The sequence below is a fragment of the Pollicipes pollicipes genome, unplaced genomic scaffold (assembly GCF_011947565.3).
Source record: "Pollicipes pollicipes isolate AB1234 unplaced genomic scaffold, Ppol_2.1 Scaffold_3447;HRSCAF=4054_pilon_pilon_pilon, whole genome shotgun sequence".
NCBI classification, from domain to species: Eukaryota; Metazoa; Arthropoda; class Thecostraca; order Pollicipedomorpha; family Pollicipedidae; genus Pollicipes; species Pollicipes pollicipes.
Window position 1 is genome coordinate 6,811,715 of NW_023596297.1, and position 16,775 is coordinate 6,828,489.

Genomic DNA, 16,775 nt, shown 5'->3' on the forward strand with positions numbered 1-16,775 from the left:
AGCATCGTTACGGCTTGCTTATACCTTCCGCACACAAGCAAAAATATGTCACATTGGACGCCGTATCTTTGCAAATCACCCCTCTGCCCAACCAGCAAGTGATGAGGTGATGCGCTGCGGGATTGACCGGAAACAATCAAAACAAAAATCGTGCGGGTGTGTTGTAATGGCAGCTGACAACGGTATACTAGTCCTACGGAGTGCACCGAGCCGCAACTTCCCAGCTCGATTTATCAGTTGTCCTGGGCAGCCGTTTTATGGTTATCACCCTATGTGGAGACAGGACGCCGTTAGGTCTTCGCTGTCAAGGGGTGACCGGAACAAACAGGTAATGTATGCTGATGCGAGATTTACATCGGTTGACAGTGTATAGGCCAAATGAAATCATGACATGGTATACACACGTGGCCATTTGCTTAGACAGGGTATGTAGGTTAGAGCTAGCTGCGTAGGATGACTGGGGGCGATGCCGGCACCGAGCACGAGTTTGGCATTGTTTAATAATATTTGGCCAATGGGTAACGAACTAGGAATGCAAACTTCTTGACACAGGCGAGTCCACTTCGGGCACTTCCCACCCCACACGCTAAGTGTCTCTAGCTTTCTTAGTCGCTTTCAAGACCTTAGAGGGGTCAGCAGTGACTCGCCCCCCCCCCCCCCGCCCATCCAAGCGGGTCGCGTTTAGCCGCGCGCCCGGCCGGATATTTTAGTGCTGTAGAGCTTATGTACCGGCGGTGGAATTATCCGGGCACCGAACTTTATCGAGTCTCTCAATTACGTTCATGGAGACTTTCGTATCGCTGACAAACTGCCCACAGCGCTCCGACACAAATATTGTCATTTTATTATGTGCGACCACATGCCCTGAGTTGCACAGCGAACGTTGGCACACACTTTCACGTGACCATACCTCAAGCCCGCACACTCCAAACGCACCGTCACCTCGCAGTGCACGGGGCCACGTACCACACCTCTGACAAATCGTGCACACGTGGCTCCAATTCAACATGGAAGCAGGGTACACCAAACAAAAGATGGCTGCTACCCCCAAAAGGGGAATGGCAAGCCAGCGCACTGTATAGAATTGATCGTCTCACGAGCGACAAGACGTTTCAATGACTAAAATTCAAGTGGGAACGTGACACGCACCCTGTAAGTGATGATCGGAAGTCAAGCAACACTGTTTCTTTCACTTGTCTTACTCACGGCACTTGGTGCGACATCCTCTGGTAGTGGTCATTTCTCCACACCACTATCATCACTGGGTGATGAGCTCGACCGAGCACATTTACGGGTGTTGCAATGGCTAATTAAATAGCTCTTTTGCTGGAAGCGCTTTCCACACACATCACATGCAAAAGGAAGCTCGCCAGTATGACAGCGTTCGTGCAATAACAAGACATCTCTTCGGGAAAAGCGTTGGCCACAAATCTCGCACTTGTGTGACTTTTCACCAGTGTGGGTCATGAGATGCTTCCGAAGTGTTGTTCCTCTAGCGAATCCCCGTTTGCACTCCTTGCACTTAAATGGCTTTTCATTCGTATGTGTGCTGCGATGCTTTTTCAAATCGCCTTTCAAGATAAATGCCTTCTCACAAAGATCGCACGCATAGGGTCGTTCATGGGAGTGAATGACAACATGTTTCTTTAGCTCATTTGGCCCGGGAAAATCTTTCCCACAATACTGACAGTCATGGAGCCTTGGCCTTTCCGCCGCATGGGTTCTGCGATGCCTGACGCACACATCTTTCCTAACAAAACTTTTGCCACAGAGATCGCATTTGTGTGATTTCTCACCCAAATGGGTTGCCTGATGCGTGCGGAGACCTTTAACGTAGGTAAACGCTTTTCCACACACCTGACACTGAGGTGACCCTATGCCGTTACGCGTACGTTCGTGATGAGATTTCTCCTGAAGCTTGTCCTTGCGCCCCCCGCGAACACCAGACGAGATCGCCGTTGCCGCCACTTCGGACTCGGAAGAGCTTGTCTCCTGGAGGGCGCTGTGAGACTCCGGTTCGGAGTCGCGTCTCTTCCTCTTGCGACTGTCCTCCGAACGTGTGCCACTGCAGTCGGAGTCGGAGTCACTGACGTCACCACGCACAGCCTGGTCACGGCCGGACGAGCGTGTCCTGTATCGGCGACCGCCGCCGATGGCTGGCGAAGCGCGCCTGTGCAGCCAATTCACGCCGCCGTCTGGCGCATCCGATCTCCCACATGACGAGAGACTAACTGGACCTGTCTGACTCTGACGATCTGAAACACAAGCAATTCAAAGGCATCAAACATCGTGCCCAGATGAAGTTGTCCTGCAATTGTGCAGTGAGCCAGAAGTTCACCTTACCAGTTTCAAGGCAACATGCGCGAAAGGTATAGACGTACGTGCTACGAGAACAGCCCAATTTCGAATTTGGTAAACACCCACCGCAGGAGTGTCCGAAACCAGGAGTCGCCTCCGGCAGACGATTTCGGGAACGCTCTATCTTTTTTGTCCAGTTCCAGCCGTGGATACAGAGCGGGAAGGATGGCAGCCAACCACTTTTATCGGAGAACCACTTAAACGCGCCACATATAGTCTGGGTGCTTTATTTGAAGGCCACACACAGCGGTACAGCGCATTGCATGCCGTCATTCAGAATTTCTTTCACGCAAGGGTGCAAACCATCTCCTTCTAGATACAGAACGGCAAAAGCGAAATATGGATTCAGAAATGAATGACCGTTCCGATCATGCGTTCTCCGACAAATTACACTGGCTGCATGCACGATGATAGTGGGAGTGCCCGACTTTCCCTATCCTGGTGCCACCCATTCTAAAGTGAATCTTATAGGTAATGATTGTTACAAAATGCGGCCAGATAAAAGAGCCGCCCACAGCCTGCGTTATCAGGTGTGGCATGTGTTTAAACTTAGTTGAGAACGACCACCGAACGTAAGACCGGGAGCCGAAGTAGCAGGCATTTCGAAAACGTGCAAAACAAGGAGTACACTTTCATCTATAAAAATATTACTTGAATAGAAGTCCCCCAAATATCGATAGAGTACAGGCCCTGAAGAACGCTTTTTACTCGGCTATCAAACCACCGTACTTCAGAACGCAGTAACTCAGTGGGACGTGATCCATCTACGAACTGTCTCAGAATTACCCCTTGCTTGAAGATTCTTCGGGCAGACTGCAGCAGTCGAGGGAAGCAGTGGCGGCATACTGCGATAGCGTCATTCACATCACGGATGAAGGGTACAACTCCGCCATACCACGCGATATTGACATTACGTCAATCGCGTTGCAGGGAAAGAAGCGTCCAAACGCGTCATGTTCAACAGGTTTTGATTGGCGGCAAACCTCTGCCCACTTAAGCAGAACAATCGGTTTCGCTGCCGCATTCAGGTGTCCAGAGAAGTACACTTGAATATTCGGACCAATGATCCATAGCGAGTTCTGACCAGTTCGCTGAAAACCGTCAGTCCGTGCCCACATACTACCAGATAAATATGACTTGCCGTAGGCAATCAAAGGGGCACTTGACGCGAAAATCGCTCTGGAGTGCTACAAAAACGATATCAGATGAGACCTCTAACATCCGAGTCGCGTGGGCCATTTTGTGTAAACCGCACAACTATGCAATAATAGCCGTTCCAAATCTGGCAATGATGTCATTCATAGCTTTGAACGCCGTCGGAAAACTGCGGGAATCGGGGGGGGGGGGGGGGGAGGAGGTTACCATTTCGTTACACATCCACCAAGGATTAACTGACAATCACATTGCGTACTCGAAGCTTGTCAGCCAACGCACACATGCTCCAATTCTTGCCGATGCGGAGGTTTTTCGGCAGAAGCACGGTAAAAGGTCAGAATACCGGCTGTATCATTCAAGCTATGGACCAAACTCCCAAAACTCCCAGAAACTTACTGGCTCCTTGCTCCATTGGCAAGTGAAGCACAATCCGGCTCTTTGTGTCCTGGTTTGAATTCAAATGTTCTTTACATAGTTGCCTGTGAAACACAAGGGGAAAAAGCAGTCAGAACAACACAGCAACATCTGACACAACATTGACTCTCCCATATCCACAAGTAGTAGAAAAGCTCAGAAGGTCAGCAACCCTCTCTAGAATGTGGATTAGCTTAGAACATGCCATCAATATTTTCACACCATTTTCGCACCTTTATATTGCACTTTACTTTTAGTAGGCAGGTACTTCAACCTTCACCAGCTGTGACAATGTCAGTTAATTGATAAACTAGGACCAAAACTTGCCTGCTCCTTTGCTGAAGCAGATTCAGACACATTTTCAAAAACATTTTACAGCAAATCTTTTGCTCTCAATAAGGCACAATGAACCAGTAATTAAATCAGTGCTTGTTCCAAAAGCTCAAACTATTCATTCAAAGATGAGTGGCACAGCTGCCAGCACGGCCACTCAACTGCATCAACATCTCCAGCCCAGCACCTATTTTGCTAGGCTCCATAGCAGCAGCAATGGATTTCTAACCTAACACAGGATGCAAAAACAAGACCAACTGGTACAAAACTTGCCCTCTCCCACCATATATCCACAAATGTGACATTGAAAGTTGGGAGGGAATTAAACCCATTTGGTGATGGGCCTCCACCCTATGTCTTTGCCACTCACTTAACAGATGCTAGTATTCCTTCCACTATAGCTGCCCAAAGGTTGAATTAAATTGCAACCCAAAGGAGGTTAAATTGCTGGCCTGCATGTTCCTACACATTACATCAAACAACATCTAGTAAAGCTGAAGGTCTGCAAATTTCTGGAGTAGGACCTCCCTTTCCTTTTCAATATTGTGAGCCTGATCCTGAACTAACAGTAAAAAACATTTATGATGACAGGCTTTCCCCCCAGCATGCCTTCACTAGCACAGGCGCATGTTATGTGCATATCAGTGAGGCCCACAACAGCAAATGAGGGCTTTATTCAAGCAAAATGGGTATCCAGGCATCCTGTAGAAAGGAGCATAGCAAATCTGAGGGATCTGTGCATAAGAGACTTGATAGTAGGCCAGAGACCCACTTAGGAAGCCACAAATATGGATGGAAACTTACCAAAATTTGATGGTGTCACCCATGCACATGTCAAGACAAAAGAATGAAACTGTGTTTCATATTGTTGCAAAGTAAGATAAAATGATTTACTCTGATCGGGCCATTGCTTCTTACCTTATGTCAGAATGTCAGCGAATTTTTTAGTGTGCTGCAGCAATAAAAAACAATCCCAGCAAGCGGCCCAGCCCCGGCGATTATCGACCTGCAAATAATTGTTACATAGAATATTTCCTCAGAAGAGATCCATTAAGTCAGAACGGTGAATTCGAACAGTATTCACGCAACTACACGTGATCTAAGCAGCACCCGAACCCAAACGGACCACCCTGCAGCCCAAAACACACGAACCACCACACCAATAACTGATGGGGATGCAAGTGTGAAGAAGAAGTACTTATTCTAGTAAATATGAAAACACCGCAAGCGGAGGAAATCTGCCGTAGGAAGTACCAAATAAAAGAGGTTTTCTGTTTGGACTGCTGCTCGCCTGCGAGCGCTGCGCAAACCAGGAGCAGATAATCTCTTTGTTTGGTAGCTTTACGGTAGATCCTCTCTACTCATGATGTTTTTTAGCTTACGAGAATAAATACGCTGAGCAAAGCCGTCAACAGCGTTCATGGCGCATCAGCCACAAAATTGGCTTTTACTCTAGGCATGAAGGCGGGTGAGTGTTGAGACGTGGTGTATGTGCAGTGTTAGTGGTCGTAACAGTTGGCTGGTAGTGCTGGTAGTCTGGTGTAGTGCTAATAACAGTTGGCTGGTGAAGTATAGAGTTAAGTAATAGAAATGGCAGAAGAAAAATGCACATACCTGATTATTGGAGGTGGCATCGCGGGTGTTTCATGTGCTGAACAGGTGAGTGTAATGTGAACGCTTCTTGGTGCCTGGGATGATTTTATGGGCATTGCCTTTTAATTTGTGAGCTCTGAGTGCTTCTCTAATGTCAGAAAGTTGTTTTATGGACTTCTGCACGATTTCTCCCACGATATTGGTGCCAAAAGATGCCTTGTTTAAGAATGAATGACCATAAGATGAGTCTGTGTTTAGATGTGTTATATGTTTATAGATACAAAAAGAGCAGTTGATGTAACAAAACTCAAGATCATTTTTGACATAATAGATCAACTTCACTACATGATGTGTCTTTTTGTGTGGTGTGTTTGTATGCATTTAGTCATGCCAGTTAATGGAATGCATTGCTTCTATCAAGTCCTGATCAGAGATGTTGCAATTATATATATATTGAAGGAAATCTATTTCCAATGTTTATTCACCCATATAATGACTTTTATATTCTATATTGAGTAGTAATTGTCATATGATTCAGATGTTGAACTTGTGCTGTTCTCAGAGGATGGCAGTCTTGTCAGGCAAAGTTTTTTTCTATAATGGTCTTTCTGTTGAGTTGTCTTCTTCAGGCTGTTGCCATCTTAATGTCTCTATCTGTTTGCACAATATGGCCCAATTGTATCACCAGTGGGGGTGGGGGTACGCCCTTATGGTCCTGAGTGCAACGTTATTCCTTTCAATGCGAGTGAGGCATTGTGGATTTTTACATATGTTTTGAGTAAAATATTCTCAGCTTTATTCCTTGTATTATAGCTAGGCCTGTGTGTATGTGTGTGTGTGGAGGCCTGCGGGAGGAACTTGGCTTTAGCGGTGAATTATGACTGCCCTGTCTGTGTGCAGCATTTAAGTATTTTTTGGGCCGGCAATTCCATTGGTTGCCATGGTCCATTGGTGGCACAGAGGCAGCCACAAGAGAGATTGAGAGATGAATAGTGAGTATAGATTGTATTTACTGTTGAAAACATCAAAGGTAATATTATTTCAAATTGCCTGTGGTAAATGCTGTTATGTACTACACAGCAATACAGCACAATCTTTGTCTCAGTAAGAAGCAACTGGCATGAAAGGTGAAACATTTGTTGAAAGGGAGAAGGGGACATGATTTGTATCTCATCCTTTTCATGCCCATCAAAGAGTTGTGTTCAGTGCTGTACAAATTTGGGATGAGGGAATGCCCTTTAATTGGCCACCCACTGGAAGAACCTTTGGTGCCCTGGCACCTGTTTGGTGATTTGCATTATGGAAAGAACAGACCATTAACATTTGAAAACTCTGGTTTTTCCATAATTTCTCTGTGTTAAATACAATGGCATAGGTAATTGGTACAAAGGTGCAATAATTGTACCAAATGTAGCTCCAGTGACACGGATGGAGGGAGAGGCTCCTGGGGTGCACTAGGCTGCCCCCTCCCCTTTAGGTTCCGAGGAGCCTGGAGGGTCCATTATGGGCAATGTTCAAGGACCCGATTGGAGGGCCTAAGGGCACGAAGAGCTGAACGGAGTCTTCTCCAGTAGCCCGACCTGCAGGCACAGGCCCTCAGATGACTGTCAGAGGGTCCTTTGCGCTGTTCGTGGACTCTCTGAGTCGATATGGGCCGATCTGTCGGTCAGGCACCACCAGCACCGTGTAATCGGATCCGTGTCGGTGTGGGCTTGAGGTCCCACTTTCTTAGCAGCGATAAAGCCGGGTCCAGTGATTGACACTGGGCTACCTCCCTTTATCTGTTAGAAGCTTACAGTGCCTAACATGGGCTCCTGTGTTGGTGAGGGGTCCCGAGTCGACCACGGGTCGACGGCGGCTCCGATTTTATCTTGATACTGGGAATGGATTGACATTTGCAGCACCGCGAAGTGGAGCTGGAATCTTGTGGCGGAATTGAAGGAGCAGAGATAGAATCTCTATCCTTCGTGTTGCAGTAACTTTTAATCCGTTCAGAGCGCAACCCCAGGTGAAATATGCGCCTCAGTGTAATATTTGAACGATAGACGCTGATTTATGTCACACTTTCGGAAGCATTATTTCACGACTGTCGCCCTCCTGCGGCCGTTGCCCGCCGCCTGATATTATCCGCAGCGGCCTAACTCCGTTTGCCTCGACGGAAGTTGCAGCTTACCGGCCATCGGTATTCCCGCGCCTAATATTGTGAGCGTGCGGGCTCAAAGCCTGTTTCGTGCAATTTGTTTGGTTAGTCAATTTTGAAAAGGATAGGCGTCTTCCGGTAGACAAGGCTAGCCTTTTTTCGTTGTTGACCTCATTCATATTCACCCCGTTGAACATTAAGGAGACCCCTTACTTTTTCGGCCGAGGGACCTCTTGGGCAAAGCACTAAATGGCACATCGTTCCAAGTTGGCGGCATATCACTGGCTTTGAACTTCTGGCCTAGGATCTAACGAGGAAAAAAGTCGTTGCTCGGCGTATTCATTAGCCATCTCGGCCAGCTCGTTTTACGAGTGGAAAGAACCAGACGATTGAGTTGCTGGAACATGTTTGTGGAGGTGTCAAACGTGTCCGGTATGGGGGAGGCTCGAGGAACGTGTGGAGGTTGCCTCCGGGAGTGACACTTCACCGTGATGGATATTGTTTTACATTATGATGTAGCGTAATGAGGGTTTTGCGACGACGTAAGTTGCTCAACCTGCGAAGAGCTCCACAATTCATATTTGCCGCCTACGCCGGCCCCTGCTGAGCGCCGCATCCCCTCCGGTCGCGCTTACCGTGACCTTTTCGCCAGCTGTCGTTCGACGAGCCGTCGGCGGCCCGTACTGAACTCCACATCCTCTCCGGCCGCGCTGACCGTGACCTTTTGGCCAGCTGTCGTTCGCCTATGCCGGCCCCTGCTGAGCACCACATCCCCTCGTGCCGCGCTGACCGTGACCTTTTGGCCAGCTGTCGTTCGCTTATGCCGGCCCCGTGCTGAGCACTACATCCCTCCTGCTGCGCTGACCGTGACCTTTTCGCCAGCTGTCGCTCGCCTATGCCGTCCCCTGCTGAGCACCACATCATCTCCTGCCGCGCTGACCGTGACCTTTCCGCCAGCTGTCGTTCGACGAGCCGTCGGCGGACGTGCTGCTGGTGTCGGCGGCCGACACCGTGCGCCAGGCGTCAGCCGTCCAGGTGACACGGCTGGCGCACGAGCTGCGCGTGCGCGAGGTCAGCGGGCGGCGGCTGGCCGAGCTCTACCCCAACGTCCGGCTGCGCCAGGGCCTGGCGGCCGGGCTCGACGCTCAGCGCAAGGTACCCAGGCGTTGACGCCACACTTGCGTGCCATCCGCTTTCGTATCGCTGGATGCCGGCGTTTCGAGGCGTTAATGGAACGCAGTTGGTTGTTTTTCCCCATGCCTCGACAGGAAGACTTTGCGAACTTGTTTTGTGTGTCGCAGCATCTCGTAAATTCAATTTGCGTACCGTTTTAGTTTCGTTGACATTCAGACGCTATCGTCCAAGATCCCCCAAAACATTGCTGTTTACTCGCACTGCCGATGTCCGATGCTGATGTTCGCTTGCACTGCCGATGTTGCATTGTGGTTCACGTGCCAACGTCCTACGACATGTCCCAAACACATAGGTGGATCACAGGATTAGGAAAGCGTCCAGTTTGGAACTTTTTTTAACCTGCCACCATCCAGGCATGTCGTGGTGCGCCGTGTCTGTTTAATCGAACCTTGAACGCTAGGTGCCAATGATGAAAGGCCGGCGTGACGCGAACGTTTCTCTGTCGTCTGTACTCTAATTAGTCAACGTTGCAATGACCTGACCTGACCTGACCCGAGTTTAATCCATTGCCAGGAGCTGCGCCTGGCGGACGGTGCCGTGGTGCGGTACGACCGAGTGTGTGTGTGCACGGGCGCCCGGCCGCGGTTCCCGCTGCCGGAGCACCCGGCCGTCATCGGTATCCGGGATGGTCACTCGGTGGAGGAGCTGCGGCGCCGACTGAGCTCCGCCCGCCGCGTGCTCATCGTCGGCAACGGCGGCATCGCCTCTGAACTGGTGTAAGGATGAGCGGGGTCAGTCCGCTCCAGCCACCCTTCCCAACGGAACGAGCTCAGGTGTACGGACGAGCGGGGTTAGCACCCCCCCCCACCCCCCCCCCCCCCCCCCCAGCTACCTCCCCGACGGACCAGCTCAGGTGTACGGACGAGCGGGGCTAGCCCACCCCAGCCACCCTCCCCGATGGACTGAGCTCAGGTGTACGGACGAGCGAGGTCAGCCCACCCTAGCCAGCCTCCCCGGCGGACCGAGCTCAGGTGTACAGAAGAGCGGGGTCACCCCACCCCAGCCACCCTCCCCGGCGGACCGAGCTCAGGTGTACAGACGAGCGGGGTCACCCCACCCCAGCCACCTTCCTCGACGGACCGAACTTAGATGTACAAGCGAGCGGGGTCAGCCCGCCCCAGCCACCCTCCCCGGCGGACCGAGCTCAGGTGTATGGACGAGCGAGGTCACCCCACCCCAGCCACCTTACCCGACGGACCGAGCTCAGGTGTACAGGCAAGAAGGGTCAGCCCACCCCAGCCACCCTCCCCGACGGACCGAATGAGGTTTTGACAATGAACAAAGCTAACGGTTTTTTTTTCTTTACTGTCTGGACGTATGACTGGCTGCTATTTGTTCTGGATGCGAATTTTTTGATGATGCTCGACACTCACTACTCCTTTTTCGTCGCTTCACCTGCCTTCACCTGCTCGATTCGTGTTTGGTATCATTTAAAGAAGTTGTCATTCTGCCTTGTCGTTTGCTGTCGTGGCATCGATGTGCTTCATTGGCCGCGTAATGTTTTACGACTTAAAAATAAGACAGTAAGTCTGCTTCGGACCCAGCTTGTCACGCTTCTGCACCCTCTCAGTAGGCGCTGCTGTCTGTTGTCAGGGGGTGTGGTTTGTCGCTGTAACCATGGCAACTTAACTTTGCTTGTCGCTGTAACCATGGCAACTTAACTTTGTTTGTCGCTGCAACTGTGGCTGCTTGCTCGGTCCAGCCGTCTGTATCCTTTCCGTCCTTTTCGCCGCCAGTTTCGCACTGCAGGACGTGGAGGTGATCTGGGTGATCAGAGACGGCTCTATCTCGTCCACCTTCGTGGACCCCGGCGCAGCCGAGTTTCTCCTGCCGCAGCTGGAGAAGCAGGGGGCCGAGGAGCCGACAAAGGCGCCCGGCCCCAGACGCTGGCGTTACAATGCGGCGGGTGCGTACAGCTTCGCCGCTGTGACCATTCCCGCCCACCATCATGCGTTGGCCGGGAACCCTAGACGACGTGAGTGCGCTCGCGCTCTGACTGCATGCTTTTCCCGGAGGGTGACTTGTTCTCGCCATTGTAAGCCTGCAGACGGAGACTGGGGGCGTGCTGACCTCACGCCGCCCTCGATCGGCGCGAGGTGTGCAGTCAGCTGACGGGCAGCGCCGCCGTGTGTCGACAGAGCTGGGCGTGGACGGCGCACCGTTGGCCGGCGTGCCGGGCTGCGCGCTTGGGCCGGACTGGCTGCAGCGGCTGGAGGCGCGGGGTGCCGGCCAGCGCCGCGTCTCGCCGCGGTACCGCACCGAGCTGCGCCGGCTGGTGGAGCGGCCGGCCTCCGCCGACGCCGCAGGTGACGGGACGCTGCACACGGCTCCGCGACAGGGCCGGGGCCCGCATGCCAGCCGCGCGTCTCACACCCGGAACTGGTGACGGCCGGGTCATCAGGCGTGTGCCGCACCGCGTGAGAGGGCTTCACCGCTGGCACCGCGGCAGAGGGTGCCGAGCACTACGCCACGCCACGCGAGGACGGCTCCGCACGGCCGCCGGGTGGAAGAAAACCCCACAGCGTTGTGTTGAGGACGTGTCGTAGCGCCTCAAACCGGCCGATGTCGGGGCAATTGGGGCGAGGGGAGGCATCTTGGAAAACGTCCTCGGCAGGGGGAGGAGCGTTTACGCAAGGGCTTGCTGGTGTGGGCAGGAGCTCCACTTTGGTTTCCTTTTTACACGTAATATAGAATATAAATTTGGGTAATAGCGGATAAGGCAAACGCTCAGTCATACAGCTAAGTCTTCAGCCTGAAGGGGCACCTGTACGGTGAACATGTGCAGTGAGACCAAGGCTCGACCCACATCTTGACCCGTCACCATCGCGTGTGGTGTCCTGTCTACTGTCCGGTGGCTCTGCCCACTGACCTGTCACCACCGCGTCTGCCATCCTGCCCGCTGCCCTGACACCACGGCACGTGCCATCCTGCCCACTGACCTGTCACCACCGCATCTGCCACCCGGCCCGCTGCCCTGTCATGATTGTTCGCTGCGACGAACCTCAGGTTAGCCACTGGTAAAGGTGGGCATGGGCTCGAACGCGGACCGTGCCGGCCAGCGGCCCGCTTGTGTGTGGGCCTGGTGTTCTTGAGGTGCACTGCGGCCGCTGCCTGTGGGGCTTTGTGCGCCCCCTCGCTCTAACGTGCCTCTCCCTGCAGACAGCTGGCCGGTGTACGTTGAACTGAGCAGCGGCGAGATCGTTGGCTGCGACTTCGTTGTGTCCGCCACTGGCGTCAGGCCCAACACCGAGCCCTTCACCGCCGGTGAGGGCCGCACGGCGCCGCGCGCCGCCCACCCGTGGGTGCTGCCGTCGTCTCCCGGCAGGTGGTCGTAGCGGGAGTGCCTATTGTTGTATAGCGCGCGGGTGAAACTGCCGAGCGTATGACCGGTAGAAAGTTGCAAACGTGTTTTAAATTTATGCTTTATATTGTTCTGAATGAGACCGCAAGGTGAACCTGTTCATGATGTTTCGTATCCCATTATGGCTGCTTGGCTACTTCTAGCAAGGCACACCCTCGCACACTTGCGTTGTGGATAGGGAAATCGATGGAGGAAGTCCGCGAACGGAGATACTTTAAATATAATATGTTATTGAGGAATTTAACGACCGGTTGTTCCGAACCCGCCGCTTCGGATCCAGTTACCGACATATCTAACTCAATTTGGACCTGAGGCGACACTTTCCCATTGGAGCGTCACGTCCAGCCTGTTGACTGGTCTCTATGGCCCAGGCTGGCTCTGGACCCCATCGAACGGCGCTCTGTCCACCGATGTTGAGAGCGGGAGGAGGGACGCTCGCCGCACGCGTGTCTGACCGGCGCCGTGCCCCTTCAGACGCGGCGCTCCGCCTGGCCGACGACGGCGGCCTGCTGGTGGACGAGCATATGCGGACCAGCGAGCCGACCGTGTACGCGGCCGGGGACGTCTGCACGCCCGGATGGGAGCTGGCGCCGCACTGGCTCCAGGTGCGGCTCCCGTCGGCGGCGCGGCCCCCGCTCGAGGCGGCCAGATCGGCCCGGCAGTAGCGCCTCTCTGACGCAGCTTCAGCGCTGGCCTCGGTTGGCGATGTGGTGGCAAGGGCTCTGGCCTTTGATGGTGCTGATCGACAAATATTGGGGGAAATTAAACTGGGCAGTGTGAACTTGTTCAGCCTTGTGGCATGCGATAATGGCTTCATGCAAGCCCTATCACAGCCTGGCCTCACATGCAGCGTGATGATGCTACAGAAGTCCTGCCGTCAAACGCGCGCCCGTCACTGGCCGTGGATGGTGCTTCAGATGCGGCTGTGGAGCCAGGCGCGCCAGATGGGTCTGTACGCAGCCAAGTGCATGTCAGCCGACCGGCTGGGCCAGCCGCTGCTCATGGACTTCTGCTTCGAGATGTTCGCGCACGTGACCCGCCTGCTGGGCCACAAGCTGATCCTGCTGGGCCTGTACAACGGCCAGCGGCTGGGCACTGACTACACGGCACTCATCCGCATGACGCCTGGTCAGTGGGCGGCCGCTCGTGCCGGGCAGTGCTGATGTCGATGGCCGGTATCGGCTGCAGGTGTTCCCTTTTTGTGGTATGGTGTGGACCATGATATGTAATTGGTAAGATGGTGCCGAAGTATGTCGAATGGTTCAGTCAAGGGCGCACTGGGCTTCCACGTGGGCGGTCTGGATGCTGAGTTCCGGCTGATCCTTCAGCCTTTGGGGTGCTGGTATAAGCAATGCAGTCGCTTCCAGAATTGAACCCGGACCCCCACGTGGAGTCATATCAGCAATCAGAGGTCGCAGCGTTAGTTGGGAATGGAACTCGTACCTCCCACGCGAGAGCCGATCACGCTCCGGGGCATCTGCAGACCGCTGTGGGCTGGCATGTGAAAACCAGTATCCACTTACAGCCACCGTGCGGAAGCAAACTGAGTTATTCAATCCCCGCCTCCGATCAATTCTTTCCCTGGTGTCATGTGGAAACCCAGCAGGAATGCTAGTTTGCAGTGCAGGCGGGTACAGATGTGTGTGTGCGTGTGTGTGTGTGTGTGTGTGTGTGTGTGTGTGTGTGTGTGTGTGTGTGTGTGTGTGTGTGTGTGTGTGTGTGTGTGTGTGTGTGTGTGTGTGTGCGTGTGCGTGTGCGTGTGTGAGTGTGTGAGTGTGTGTGTGTGTGTGTGTGCGTGCGTGCGTGCGTGCGTGCGTGCGTGCGTGCGTGCGTGTGTGTGTGTGTCTGTTGGCGTTTAAATAGCTCTCCAACATAAAATGGCTGTTTCGAGTGTCGAGTCAGTAAAGTTAAGAGGTGAGACATGTTGAAGGGGGTGTTCCACCTTTGGGGCATATTTCAAAGACCTACCTTAGTGAAAGCTCAGGACCAGTTACGTCCAATGATAGCTCTGGGTAGCGCCACTGTACGTCAAAACATAAAACGGATATCAATTTTGGTTATTTTCGAATCCAAATTACGCCACCAACACTTTGTAACATCACTACGCCTCTTTCCTGCAGTCGCGATCGCCGTTGTCATGACAACCGCCTTGCGCACCTCTGCTGGTGCGAATAAAAGAACGTTTGTGATTAGCCCAGCCGGCGGCAAGGGCCTGTTATCGAGAAGCGTAATGGTGGAAGTTTGAACCAGTGCGTCACTTTAGGCCATACGATACTACATTCCCAAAGCTGAAGCCTCCATACCCAACCTTGCAGAACACACACGTCGGAAAAGACAGCCAAGTGAAACGTATGATTTTCCTAGTGGTGAGCAGGGAGTCAAATGAGATTTTTCACGTAGGAGGGGCTACTTCAAATCGAAGTTCCGATTTGAAGTAGCCCGTCTTGCGCGCCTTCCGTAACGCTCAATTCCATTGTTCAGTCCCAAATTCCTCTCCTTTTTTAAAAAAGGAATGTGACGTACGTCGTCGCGCCTCTGTTATGGAGATGCCAGCGGCTGCAATGGTCATATTAGCACCTAACCAATGGGTTTCGAACCCTGTCCCCCACGTGGGAGTCCGAACCACTTGGCATCGGGACGGGTGTAGCAGCAGCCACCGGAACGTGCAGACTGATGCACCGACTATGCACATGTTACAGGGCATACTACGATAGGTTCACGTGGAAGGAACACAATCCAAATGTCGCCGTACTTCAGTCAAAATTGTCTCAGGCGTAGTTTGTCTGCGTGCAGAAATCGAGAATGGGTGGGACGGTTTGAACCGAGGTTGTACGCCACCGCTAGTGCTGACGCCCCGCATTCGTTGCCAGGTGTGGAGTTCGTGAAGGTGGTGCTGAGAGGCGGCCGCGTGCAGGGAGCCCTGTTGCTGGGGGACACGGAACTGGAAGAGACGTTCGAGAACCTGATCCTCTCGCAGATGGACGTCAGCCATCTGGGCGACGACCTGCTGGCGCCGGACGTCGACATTGATGACTACTTCGACTGAAGAGGGCGCCAGGGCTCGGGACTGGTGCGGAGGAGACAGCGGTCGGTGGTCACGTCGGGGTCGGGCCCCCGCGGTGCTCATCCCTCCTGTCAGGGCTCGGGACTGGTGCGGAGGAGACAGTGATCATGATCATGTCGAGGTCAGGTCCCCGCGGTGCTCATCCCTCCTGTCCGGGCTCGGGACTGGTGCGGAGGAGACAGCGGTCGGTGGTCACGTCGGGGTCGGGCCCCCGCGGTGCTCATCCCTCCTGTCAGGGCTCGGGACTGGTGCGGAGGAGACAGTGATCATGATCATGTCGGGGTCAGGTCCCCGCGGTGCTCATCCCTCCTGTCAGGGCTCGGGACTGGTGCGGAGGAGACAGCGGCCGGTGGTCACGTCGGGGTCGGGTCCCCGCGGTGCTCATCCCTCCTGTCAGGGCTCGGGACTGGTGCGGAGGAGACAGTGATCATGATCATGTCGGGGTCAGGTCCCCGCGGTGCTCATCCCTCCTGTCAGGGCTCGGGACTGGCGCGGAGGAGACAGCGGCCGGTGGTCACGTCGGGGTCGGGTCCCCGCGGTGCTCATCCCTCCTGTCCGGGCTCGGGACTGGTGCGGAGGAGACAGTGATCATGATCATGTCGGGGTCAGGTCCCCGCGATGCTCATCGCTTCTGCCAGGGTGAGAGGCAGGTGACGCCTTAGGTGCTGAGTGCGTCGTAAAGGTCCCAATGCGAACGACGCCGTTGATGCCGCCCAAGGGGTTGGATGATTATCCGTCTCAGGAGTGGAGGGCAGGTCGCCTACCCCTGCAGTCATCAGTCATTGTCGGAGGCATGCGAAGCATGTCGTGTTTGTCAGTCAGAAGTTTTACAGAGTCATGGCCATGGTTTGTTATCAAGTGTACGGATGTATTTGTTAACAGCATCTTTATTCGCGGCGTCTTGCTGTGTTGATAATACACGAGGAAGATGAATGAGCAGCGTTCCTTCAAGTACATCGCTCACAGACACCATAGGTGGACCCTGGGGGGGGGGGGGGGGGGGGCACGGGGCCATGGCCCCCCCCAAAACCTCTGAGAGTATTTTTTGCCCCCCCCCCAAAAAAACATTCCGAGAACTTCATAAAAGTTTCGTCTACTTACCGTCCGTTTTAACTTTAATTGTTTTAACTGTTTTGTCTTAACTTCTATTTAAGATTCAAAGC

At 53.4% G+C, this 16,775-nt stretch overlaps 2 protein-coding genes across 2 annotated transcripts; one reads left to right on the forward strand and one right to left on the reverse strand.

The window, feature by feature from the left end:
• Window positions 1-826: 826 nt before the first annotated feature.
• Window positions 827-5,570, reverse strand: LOC119091722 (zinc finger protein 239). Its single transcript, XM_037214566.1, has 3 exons — window positions 5,179-5,570; window positions 3,910-3,992; window positions 827-2,255 (listed from the first exon to the last, which is right to left on the reverse strand). Exons 2-3 carry the CDS (start codon window positions 3,923-3,925, stop codon window positions 1,237-1,239), a joined length of 1,035 nt encoding a protein of 344 aa, XP_037070461.1. The 5' UTR covers window positions 3,926-3,992; window positions 5,179-5,570; the 3' UTR covers window positions 827-1,236.
• Window positions 5,571-5,753: 183 nt separating this feature from the next.
• Window positions 5,754-16,534, forward strand: Pyroxd1 (pyridine nucleotide-disulfide oxidoreductase domain 1). The gene is made up of 10 exons (XM_037214364.1): window positions 5,754-5,919; window positions 8,951-9,148; window positions 9,701-9,903; window positions 10,924-11,093; window positions 11,326-11,402; window positions 11,612-11,663; window positions 12,281-12,451; window positions 13,023-13,153; window positions 13,466-13,676; window positions 15,419-16,534. Exons 1-10 carry the CDS (start codon window positions 5,851-5,853, stop codon window positions 15,592-15,594), a joined length of 1,458 nt encoding a protein of 485 aa, XP_037070259.1. The 5' UTR covers window positions 5,754-5,850; the 3' UTR covers window positions 15,595-16,534.
• The last annotated feature ends 241 nt before the right edge of the window (window positions 16,535-16,775 follow it).